The sequence below is a fragment of the Bactrocera tryoni genome, unplaced genomic scaffold (genome assembly GCF_016617805.1).
Source record: "Bactrocera tryoni isolate S06 unplaced genomic scaffold, CSIRO_BtryS06_freeze2 scaffold_351, whole genome shotgun sequence".
NCBI classification, from domain to species: domain Eukaryota; kingdom Metazoa; phylum Arthropoda; class Insecta; order Diptera; family Tephritidae; genus Bactrocera; species Bactrocera tryoni.
In genome coordinates, this window is record NW_024396062.1 from 188,246 (window position 1) to 200,650 (window position 12,405).

General features: G+C 38.5%; 1 protein-coding gene across 1 annotated transcript; it reads right to left on the reverse strand.

The window, feature by feature from the left end:
• Positions 1–3,971: 3,971 nt before the first annotated feature.
• Positions 3,972–4,550, reverse strand: LOC120781143 (early boundary activity protein 2-like). Its single transcript, XM_040113277.1, has one exon. The coding sequence runs from the start codon at positions 4,548–4,550 to the stop codon at positions 3,972–3,974; it is 579 nt and encodes a 192-aa protein (XP_039969211.1).
• Positions 4,551–12,405: the final 7,855 nt, after the last annotated feature.

The following is a 12,405-nucleotide window of genomic DNA, read 5'->3' on the forward strand; positions in this document are numbered from 1 at the left end:
GGCAACACAAGAAAATTCCGCAAGACAGCAGACGACGTGCCGAGAAATCAGCGCTCACATCATGGCATGCTATATATATTATATGTATGTATGTGTATGCGAAAAGTAAAAAAATGTTAGAACCATGAGTGTGTGTAAGCAGGTAAGTTAAAGTGCTTAGCTTCTCGAAGTCTATACGCTCGCCAGACAGCTTGAAGGCATGTCACACAGAGAGCGCTCAAAATAGAACATGTGGGGCATTAACTTGTGACCGAAATGTTTTGGTATTTTACAATAAAATAAAGAAATATATATGAGAGAGATATCAGAGTTAAGCAAAAAATTACTTTTTACAATTTAAGAGTTTTGGAGTTTCGGAATGGGTTAGATACCGCATTTGCAAAAAAAATGAGAGGTCGAAATACGTGAGTACAAAGAGCTTGACAAGCTGGCCGACAACGGTAATACTCAAAAATTCTACGAAATAATGCGGCGACTAACAGAGGGTTCCAAGACTGAAGCAAACTTTTGTAGAACTCCCAGAGGTAATCTAGTGACTGATGCCCGAGAATGCTGAAATTATAAAAGGAACACTTCTTCAGCCTGCCGAATGGCACTGAAAGCGCAACATCAGGAAATGGCGAACCCGATTCCCCAATCGATGACGATGAAGCAGACGTTCCATTGCCCGACTATGAAGAAGTTCGAATAGCAATTGCCCATCTGAAGAACAACAAAGTGGGGGACCGATAGATTGCCTGCTGTGCTATTCATACTCGGCGGCGAAGAACTGATAAGGAGCATGTATCAGCTTCCTTGTAAAATATGGTTGGATGAAAGTATGCCTGGCGATTGGAATTCAATTGTGCTCAATCCACAAAAAGGGAAACCACAGAATCTGCACCATCTATCGTGGGAAAAATCTCCTCATCATAGCTTATAAGGTTCTATCGAGAGTATTGTGTGAATGATTAAAGCCCACTGTCAACAAACTGATTGGACCTTATCAGTGTGGCTTTAGACCTAGAAAATCAACAACTGACCAGATTTTCACCATGACCCAAATATTGGAAAAAACCCGTGAAAGGAGGATCGATACACTTTACCTGTTCGCCGACTTCAAGGCAGCTTTCGACAGCATGAAAAGCAGCTGTGCGGCAATGTCCGAATTTGGTATCCCTGCAAAACTAATACGGATGTGTAAACTGACGTTGGGCAATTCCAAAAGCTTCGTCAGGATCAGGAAAGACCTCTCCGAGCCGTTCGATACCAAACGAGTTTTCAGACAAGGCGACTCCCTATCGTGCGACTTCTTTCATCTCATTTCCAACTGCAGAACTTAATAGAGAAGGTACCATTTTCTATAAGAGTGTATAGCTGCTGGCATATGCCGATGATTTTGATATCATTGCGCTCAACACCTGCGCCATTAGATTTGTTTTCTTTAGACGAGCGCAAAACGAAATATCTCCTGTCATCAAACAAACAGTCGTCGCACTCGCGACTAGGCTTCCACGTCACTGTTAACAGTCATAACTGCGAAGACGTTGATAATCTCGTCTATCTTGGAACCAGTATAAACACCAACAATGATGTCAGCCTCGAAATCCAACGCAAAATAACTCTTGCCAACGGTGCTTTTTGGACTGAGTAGGCAATTGAGAAGTAAAGTCCTCCCACAACGAACATATACCAAACTGGAGAAAGACATCCACTCCCTTTGAAATACAATGATCTAGCTATACTTGGGAGCTATGAAAAGGAAGAACGACTGGCGCGCTGTTTAAGTGCAGAAGTCAAAAATATGCATTAATATAAAAAGAAGGGCACTACTGACCTTAAATTGATTTTGTGTTCACATATTTTCTGCTCTCGCAATATTTTCATCAGCTATGAAGTGGCATAATTTCGGAATGTAGTTGCAACAAAAATATGTAAACTTCTACTTTAATGTAAAAAAAAATAAATTTTCCTTAACTCAAACAGATTATTGTTGCGGTCATTCAGCTCGTGAATAGTTCGTGATTTCACATCCATTTATATTTGGCATCCACTTATCCAGGACATTTTCTTTGTGCGCATGCAACGGTCACCGCAATAAACTCAAATTTAAGCAACACAAATTGCAATCAGCAACAACTTATCGCAATCGCAACGCGTTTGTGTCAAAATGAGCTGACCGTCGGCTGCCTGGACCCTGATCAGCGGCTCAATGCGAAGAAGTCAATGTGAGAGTACATCATGAAATCATTGCCGTTTCAGCCGATGCCTAGCTGCTTGATGAACTCAAACTGACACACTGCGCATTAACCGACAATCCAGGCGGTCAACCGACCATTCACATGGCAACCAATCAGCCACTCGCATACTCATGTGAACTGGGAGCGCACAGCTCATTTCAGTCCATTTCCAGTGAATTCCTTTTTGCTTTGTGAACTCGCTGAAGGATTGTGCAACTGTGTCCGTCTATGTGTGGATGTGGCAGACTGCTTCGCGCTTCACTGCCGGCTGGAGTTGTGTGCTTGTGGCTTTGCGGTCTTCTGGGTCACACCAACGTCGGACAGTAATTGGTTCACTTTTCGACTTTTATTCTTATCTTTATGGTAATCGCCGCCGGCTTTTCGACTTCTGTCTGACATTGAGCTAAAGTAGGATTGGAAATAGGCAAAGCCACACACTTGCGTGCCCATCGTGAGTGCTAATGTGTGTGTGTGTGGTCATATGAGGGTCATGCTGTGAACAAATTATCGCTACTCTACGTGACGCTGCTGTATCAGAGCTAACGTGTGCGAGAATCAAAGCCCACAGTGTAGTTTAGCAAATGTCAAATTCAAGGCAACGGTGATTAGGTGGCCACCCGATATTTGCATCACCGAGTCGATTTCTATGTCGCAAGTACTTCATACTAAGTGCTTTGAGGGATTTATTAAAATGTATGCTGTTTTATGAGATTATGTTTCTCTTGTGTTGAGAAGGTGTTGAAGAGGGCTTAGGTTCATATACCAAAATGTGCTTAGAAAGATAATTGCATAACACGAGTCCTGAATTGTCTAATGACTACTATAAAGATTTAAAAAAAATGAACAGGAACAATTTTGAAGAAGGGTGGTCTCAAAGGGCCCCAGCGTCATATAACCCACTTACCAACTGTATAAAAAGCACTTTAAAAGTTTTTTTTTCATAAAGACTCCTTTTCCATTAAAACCAGCGCCTTTCAAACATGACGATATGAAAATGTAAACGAATTGTAATCAATGTAAGGAAGGAATTACCATTGCCATTGAAGAAGACAAGCAGACGTCTGGCTGGTAAATGTCGTCGTATATCTCGTACAGCTCATCGTTCCATCGAATGCGATATTCGCAGTGGTTAATGCGGATAGGACCATAAATCTTTCGCAGAACCTTTCTCTTGAAAACTCGCAACATCGACTTATGAGTTATTGTCATCGTCCAAGCCTCTGTACCATATAGCAGAACGGGAAAAATTACTGACTTATAGAGCTTGGTCTTTTTTCGTCGAGAGAGGACTTTATTTCTCAATTGCCTACTCAGTCCAAAGTAGAACCTGTTGGCAAGACATATTCTGTATTGGATTTCCAGGCTGACATTGTTGTTGCCGTTAATGCTGGTTCCAAGAAAGACGAAATTATTTACACAATCAGCTGACTGTCAGCAGTGATGTGGGAGCCAAGTATCTTCCTATTAACCTAACCTACCTAGGGCCTCTTTTGTATACAAAGTTCTGCTTCAAAGGACAGTCTGTAGCTTTTCAGATCGAATGACAATCTCCGTGAAAAACTGCGAGACATGAAAGCATAACAACATTTTTTTTTAATTTTTTAAATTTTTTCAATGCATAAAACCCCGAAGACATTTACCCCGCTCTCTAAACCATTAGAAAGGTTTTAGTAAACAAAAATATTTATAGTCTCTTAATATTATTTAATTAGATACATTATATATTAACTTAGTCTAAGTAAATTATAGTTTTCATTTGCTTTTGAACGATCTGGCCACGTTGGAGCACGTCATTATTATCGGCAAGCGAATCTCCATTTCCGAACAACCAAGTCTTTCTCGGATACAATAAATGATATCGGTGACCTTTGCAAAATCCAATGATGGCTTCGTTAGACGATCCTGACAACGGAATGCGGGCGAGAGTCTGCTGAGCGTATGGGTGGCCAAAGTCTGCTCGTCGAATATCAAAGTCAACAGCATACGTGTGACAAGTGCAGCGTTCAACCATTGTAATGCGTCAAAATCCTCCTTTTTCACAGTTGTGCCATTTGGTCCAATCGCAACTAAGTTTTCAGCGGCGGCTGCGGCTTTGAGCGCTTCAAAATTATCTGCGGTCTTGCTTTCATCATCTTTCATGGTACTTTCTTCCAAATCTTTTACCGGATTTGGAAGAATTTGTGGAATTGGCGCTTCTGTGCGCTGCCTTTTGGAATCATTCGAACGAGTTTCGAATTCGCGACGACGTTTCAATTCGGGGCTAGCTATGGAGGGCCCATGATAAGACGCGGCCCACAATTCATGTACACGGCTTCGGACTTTTCCTGACATTTTGTTATTTTCAGTATTTAAATTCTGGAGATGTTGACACGTTTGTAGACTGTGCGAGTATGAAGATGAAATGCCAGGGATCCCATGTTTTATACCCTTGCGACACATTATCATCTGTCTAACAGGTAGATCTTGGGAACAGCAGGTAGTTGGCGTAGCAGGTTTCAGTGCATTTTGTTTTGACCTTCTAATTATTAGGTGCTTTAGACTCAGGTAGCCAATTAAATTTAACAATGGAAGTTTGCCCCTGATCTAGCTCGCGGAAAAGACACTTACTTATTGATGAATTGAGTTCACACGTTCTCTAATTGTTTGTAATTATTCTATTATAATTGAATTGGTAAATTGTGAAGTCCCCGCCCAACTTTTGTTCTTGTGAAAGAAATGGATAAAGAAAAAATATGATTGAAGCAAAAGCATGGCTTGATGACGAGTTTTGGACACTGCCCTAGGAAAACCATTCTTTAGGGATAGGTATGCTAAGTTTAGACGTAGTGAAATGAGCACCATAGGCGGTGAACGCAGTGGACGCCCTAAAGAGGTAGTTACCGACGAAAACATCATAAAAGATATCAACTGAAAGGCTGCGTCATGTTTTTAACGAATATTTGGGTATGAGAAAGCTCTGTGCTGTTGCCGTGCGAGCTTACTTTTGATCAAAAGTTCCGACAAGTTGATGATTCGTGCAGTGTATGGCGTAATGAATCCGAGTTTTTTCGTGAATGAACCCATCCTTTCATTCCGAAGTGCAATCGATAGTCATCTGGTCATCCGTATGGATTACACGCGATGAACCCACTCGAAAGCGTGGAAAACGCAATAGTTAGCTGACAAGGTTACGTCGTCTTTATTTTGGTTTCAAAAAATCAAATCTACAGCACCTCTAGAATATTGTCTTAAATCAAGTTAAATTTCAAGTTGATCCGAGTAATAGTATCGGAGTGTGCCGTCCTTAAACGTGTTTTTCTCAGAACTATGTTTTTAAAGTCGGTTGGCAAGATTTCTCAAGAACTACTCAACCGCTATTCATGAAATTTTGCACAGATCTTTGAAATACAGTTCTGAAAGACTCGGATAAAAGAAATTTTTCCGATTACAAAAACAAATTTCGCAAAATTTTGATTTTTTTTTCAAAAATTTCAGAATTCTTTTATTAATAGCGTATTTCATTTTTTATATGAAAACATTTTTGGAAAAAAGCTGTTTTTCACCCGTGGAAACCCATGTAACCCCTTAAAAAAGGAAGGAGCATTAACAGCGACTATTACATAGCGTTATTAGACCACGTCACAAAACCATGAATTGGGCTTCGAATTGCTTCAGCATCTACCGTATTCCTCAGATCAGACCCCAACGGCTATTTCCTATTCTAAGATCTCAAAAGAACGATTGCTGGGATGATTTTCGTTTTATGAAGATGTGACCGCCAAAACTGGGGTATATTTAGTAGCAAAGAGGAAATCGTACTACAAAAATGGTACTGAAAAGTTGGAGGATTGTATAAACAATGAATTTTCTCAACGAAATATGTTTTCTATGATAGGCAGGGGACTTTTCAGTTTACCTCACTTTTCTGAAGGGAATTTCCATTGTCACGAATGAAGATATAAAATGAAGATTATACTGATGATATAATTTAATTCTTTCCTGCAATAATTTTTCTGCAAAGCTTAATTTAAGAGAAAATCAAAACGGTAAATGATCTTTAGCAAATATAGATCCTACTTAAACAGTCTATAGGTTAGAACTACACTTCAACCATTTATCACAAAGCCCTGCAAGTGCCAAACATAAACAGACTCTTCTGAGAAAAAATCGTTGTATTTTCAAATTGATTGAGAAATATAATAATTTCTTTATCTAGTAATTCTGTTTTTAACATTTTCAAAATTCCAAGAACATTGATATTAAAACTCTTTTATTTTATTTAATATATATTATACGAAAATATTATAAAAAAGACAAAATTTGTGTTCACAATATTTTAATTTTATTACATTACTTTACAAGTTTTAGCAAAATCAAATTTTTTATATCAATCATTACATTTCTAAAGATAAATTCGATTTATTTTTGTTGTTCTCTGCCTTTGCTTTCCTTGTTCTGGCCACATCCGCGCACTTCATGGTAATGCTTTGACGTACATGATCTTCGCTGCACTGGAACCTGTTTTGGATGCAATGAATAACATCGGTTACCTTTAACGGGTCCAGCGGAGGCTTTACTTGATGGTTAGGGAAGGCGGGTGAGGGCTTGCCGCTGAGTGAGTGAGTGGCCAGTGTCTGGCGGTCGAACACCAACATAAGAAGTTTGCGTGTGGCAAGTGAAGCGCTGATCCATCCCATCCCATCAAAATCGACCTTCTTCACTGTTGTGCCATTTGGTCCAATTATAACGGAATTTCCATCTGCTGTTTCTCTAGGCAGTTGGGCGGTGCTGTCTTCTTGGGGTTCATCTACTGTTGCTATAACCGGAGGGACTGTCGCATTAGCTTCTTGAGGTTCGTTGGGTTCTAACAGTTGTGCTCTAGCTGCTTCTGCGAGGCTAAGCATAAATAATTGGTATGTAGCCAGCTGTCTAATTACCGCATCGTGTTCTGGAATTTGTAAAATTGGTTCTGAGGGGCGCTGCCTTTTGGCGTCAATGAAACGAGCTTCGAACTCGTGGCGACGTTTCAACTGCTTGCTGGCTACGGAAAGCCCTCTATCTTCTTCTGTGGAAGAATTAGTATTTGGCATATTGTGGACAGAATTGTTTGCCATTTTTTCAGTTCTTGATTTTGGGAAATGTTGACACGTTGGAAGATTGTTTGGATATGAAAATGACATGCTAAGGACCTCAAGCTTTATCCCCTGTCGATCAGGTAGAATGTCGAGCAACATTTGTTGTTGTTACACCTGCTTAATTGTTTCGACCTTCGAATTGTCAGGAGCTTCAATAGCAGGTAGCCAATTTCTCAGTTTTGTGTGTGTGTGTGTGTTGACCGACCCTCCATTGTTCTGAAGTTGGAAAAATATTCCAGGAAAATCTTTCAGTCAGTGAAATTTCATCACAAAATAAATCAAACTTGATTTTTAATCAAAAAGAACAAAACTATCCTTATTAAATGATAATTAAAAAGGTGATAAGCGGTGTCCAAGCCCACCTAGCTCTTTGTTCTCTTTGTGCTGTAAACGATTGGTGTTTTTCGGAGGGAAAATTTTATTTGTGATTTTGAAAGTGAACAAACACGATCTTAAATAACACCCATTAAGCTTAGAGAAGGTCTTCTTTTGCATAACCTTCTCTAAGCTTAATGCGTGTTGTTACCATTACTCAACACTGTTTATGTCACACGAACTTTGTGGTGAAGTTTGCCTATGTTGGTGTACCCTTATTAATAATATATAACAATTTCGTTTCAATTTCAACAATTCATATCCGATGTCTTTTTTGAAGTTATTTTGTGGAACATTGCATTGGACTAACTTACATCATACATATGTACATTTGCTATATCGAAAGTGTTCTAGAGACTCAGTCGGGTTTTATTATGTGTGTGGAGAATGATCATGAATGATCAAGAGATCATTTCCTATAAGTTATTATTCTTTTCGTTTGAATTACACAAAAGGCATTACAACCAAGTCCAAGCAAACTACCCAGTTTCCAAACTTGTCTTCAGCTAACAGACCCTTCCTACATAACACCAAACTACATAACCCAAATCTATTTGTATACCCGAAAGAGAAGTTCTTTAATTTCAGCGAGATAAAAAGTAAGGAAGCAATATTCTTACATCTCCAAATACGGCAGCTGATAAAGTATAAGATATTTGCAAAAAAACTGAATGATCAAAAACACTAACGTGAAAATGTTTTATGAGCGTTGTCTTAACTTTTTTTTTACAAAACCGTGAACCGTAAAATTACAAATACTTAATAAACGACTTAATATAATCTTAAAAACACAGGTGTTGGACTCTCATCTAGATATCTCTCCCCCAATTGAACTCCAGAAGCCAAATATTTATTAGTATTTTTTCTATGTTCACCAATAATTTCTATTATTTTCTATTTCTATTCTCTTTTGTCAAAAGATGTCGTTGCATTCGCATATCTACAGTGCTACCAATCACATTGTATCACTGCTATACTCGTATCAGTTCGTGTAGCACAGCAATGGTTCGCTTGCCTCTGTTCTGGAAATTTCGATGTGAAAGATGGACCTCGCTTTGGTCGACCTATCGTTGAAAAAGTCGATGCAATTATGGAAAATATTGACCAGGACCATCATATAAGCAGCCATGACATCGCTAAGGAATTTAACATTCAGCATCAAAAAGTTTTAAACCATTTAAAAGTGGCTGGCTACAAAAAGAAGTTTGATGTTTGGGTACCACTTGGATTTTCTGTGAAAAATTTTGGACCGAATTATCTTCAGCGATTCTTTGCTGAAACGAAATGAAATTGAACCATTTCTGAAGCGAATGGTAACCGGAGACGAAAAGTGGATCAAATATGACAATTAAAAGATCATGGTCCAAGCGTGGTGAAGCTCAACAAGTAGTCTCAAAGCCAGGATTGACACCTCGAAAGGTTTTGCTGAGTGTTTTGTGGGATTGTAGAGGAATAATCCATTATGAGCTGCTCCAGTCTGGTCGAACGATTGATTCCACATTTTACTGTCAACAACTGATGATATTGAAGCAATCAATCGAAAAAAATGGCCAGAACTGATTAGCAGAAAGGGCTTGTCTTCCAACAGGACAATACTAGATTATAAACATCTTTGTTGACTCAGGAAAAACTGGAAGCATCCACCCTATAGCTCTGACCTTGCACAATCGGACTATTATTTGTTTCGGTCAATGCATAACTCCCTTAATGGAGTAAAGTTGGCTTCAAGAGAAGCCTGTGTGTGTTCGCCGAGACACTAGAAAAGTTTTACATTGATGGATTAATGACTCTAGCGGAAAAATGTTAAAAATTAGTTGATCAATATGGTACACATTTGATTCATTAAAGTTCATTATAAATATTAAAAAAATAAGTTGAAGTTTGATTAGAAATGCGAAAAGACTATTTTGACTACCCTATATTACCCAGGCTATATTATGTTCAGTTATCCTAGTACATTCAAAATTTGATATAAGTTTTAATGTCATCAGAAAAGTAAACTTTTGTTGAGTAGTGTATGAGTAACGTGGTGATAATTTTTATTCTATTGAAGGAAATTATGCGGTGAATTATTATATTAATTTCAATATTATACATGCTTAGGATATAACGAATGAATATCTTTTAATAAGTATCTCAGATTTCTTTCGGCAAAAGCTCCATAAATATGAAAATATTGTTTATCATATGTAAAATCACCGAGAGTAATTATGCCCTGAACAGGGTATATTAAGTTTGCTACGAGGTTTGCAACATCCCTAAAAGAGTCGGACACCCTATAAAATATGTATTTAATGAACAGCAAGACGAGCTGAGTCGATTAGTCCTGTTCGTCTGTCTGTATATGCGCAAATTAAGTCATAAGAAATCGATCTGAAATTCTGAACTGAGATCGGATCACTACACCGTACAGCTGCCATATAAATAAACAAATTTAAAGATTAGAAAGATGGTTTTTTATCATCGTCATTTTCTAGCACGAACGCAAAATTATGGTAGGAATTGAAAATGTGGCAAGGACAGAAATTAAGTATAGCTACAGTCCTCCAAAAAGGAGTATATTTGGAGTTAAGAAAAGACAATATTTTTCAATCTTTCAGACTACATCACGCATATTTTTAAGTGTGCAAAAAATTATTATTGACATTTGAATACAAAACTACTGGTTTGTGCCAGATTTCAGTATAATACTTTTCAAGCTCAATTTACTAGGTTTTACTTTAAAGCTAAGTCTGCTCTTTTACACATTGAATCAAAATAGGGATGTAAGGTAGCTTCGTCTCCACACGGTGCATTGTGGGTAACGCCAAATGACCTGTGGCCTTCTCAGCTTTGTAGAACCCCTACGAACAATTGACCCTTGACACGGATTATAAACAAAATGACGTATTTGGATTTGATTGAAACAGGGCTTGGTGGTAAAGGTATTTTCTCACAAATATCAGCCTAAATCCCTAATACCACTTATACTATTAGTGAGAGAAAGACGTAATTTTTTTTGATTTTCTTTTAAAAGAAAAAAGCTCGAATACATACAGATATATATAATTATCCATAGTAAACTTCTTACATAACCCAAAAATGTCAATCTAATCACATTAATACAATGCAAAGTGAATAAGAGAAAATATTTACTTTTCGAAAGATTAATGTAACACATCGAAATTTTTTTATATTTTATTTTTTTCACAATTTTTTTAAAACTCCAAAGCATAGAAATATTAATTTTTACGTCATTTATTTTTAATAATTAATACGTACAAAATGGTAGGGTTTGCGTTCTTTTTATTTCCTTTTTCAAACAAAACGCCACATTGTTGCATACTTCGCGGCGCAAGTTGATTAATGCATTCGCAAATATTTATTTAGCTTTTGTTGAATGAAATAAAATCCATTGCAATACTACACCGCCAGCGCCGCCAACACAACCGCACCCTTGGGGCAGGCAGCCTTTTTGTGGGTCACAGCGACGTTTGATAAATGGCGGACAGTTTCGCATTTCCATGATGATTTGTGCGTTGGCAGCTTTTAAGGCGCATTTACAAGCGCCATCATTAACAGCGAGCGAGCGAGTTGTAATGAGCGCACGAAGGATTACAACAACGGAGCGACTAATTGCCAACTGCAGCGCACATAAAACCCAACAATGAGATCTCCGGCCCAACAATGTTGACACAGCCATTATGAAAGCTACCAAGCGGCAATGAATTACTCACAAATGCATATCGGGCTAATTAATGGAACGAACAAGCGGACCCACGAGGGGGTTAGAAGTAAAAATGGGATACGACACGGGTTTAAATTTGGCTTAAACAACTGTTTTAGGGAAAGGTTCAATGAAAAAGAATGCTGGAGCTGTACTCAGCTCTAATGCGGGCCCAACTTGCTTATTCCCGCACCAAATAGCCATAACGTTCGATTCGCAATTGGCTGCCTCAAATTTCGCTGCATTCAACGTTCCCTTCGTTCGCCTGCATTGAGAGGAGAAGACTCTCATATAGCTAAAAATGATTTACGGTTACCAAAGTTCCACAGCCCTTGAAGCAGCATATCATATTTTCTTACTCCTTGGCGGCTTGTTCTGATTGCGATGAAAATAAAAGAAGGCAGCATTTTAATAAAGAAAAAAGAATCACGTTCAAATTTATGGCGACATTTCCATACGTCATCGTACATACTATTCCCAGACTTTCCCGCACAGGCAATATATTTTGTCTCGCAATTTTCGTGTGGGCAGACAAGTGGCAGAGACTTGGCCAAAAACTACACAGTCGTCCGCATAGGCAGAAAAAAAGGCGCACATATCGTCTAGGAAAATGTTTCCCCAAAGTGCTTGCAACAATAAAAAGAAAGAATTGAAAAAATTCTTAATTGTCAATGGGTCTCAAGTGGCCAAGTGACCGGCCAAAAGTATCTGCCATTTTACCTATGACCCCTTTCCCTGCTGGGCTGCAAAAATACTTGCTCCACCCTAAATAAGCCACCGCAAGTCTACCTCTCATTTACAGTTACATGCATGCAGCTGTATTTTTTGCCATTTCCCCCGCTTGTCATACGTCAACTTTCACTTCCGATTTTTGGCCGCTGCAGTTTTGTGCTGCCATTTGTCAAGCACATTTCTGAAATTTTGACACGAGAATATAAAGTCGCATATGTAGACGCTTCCATTGCTGTTCTTGTGTGTATGCATGTATATG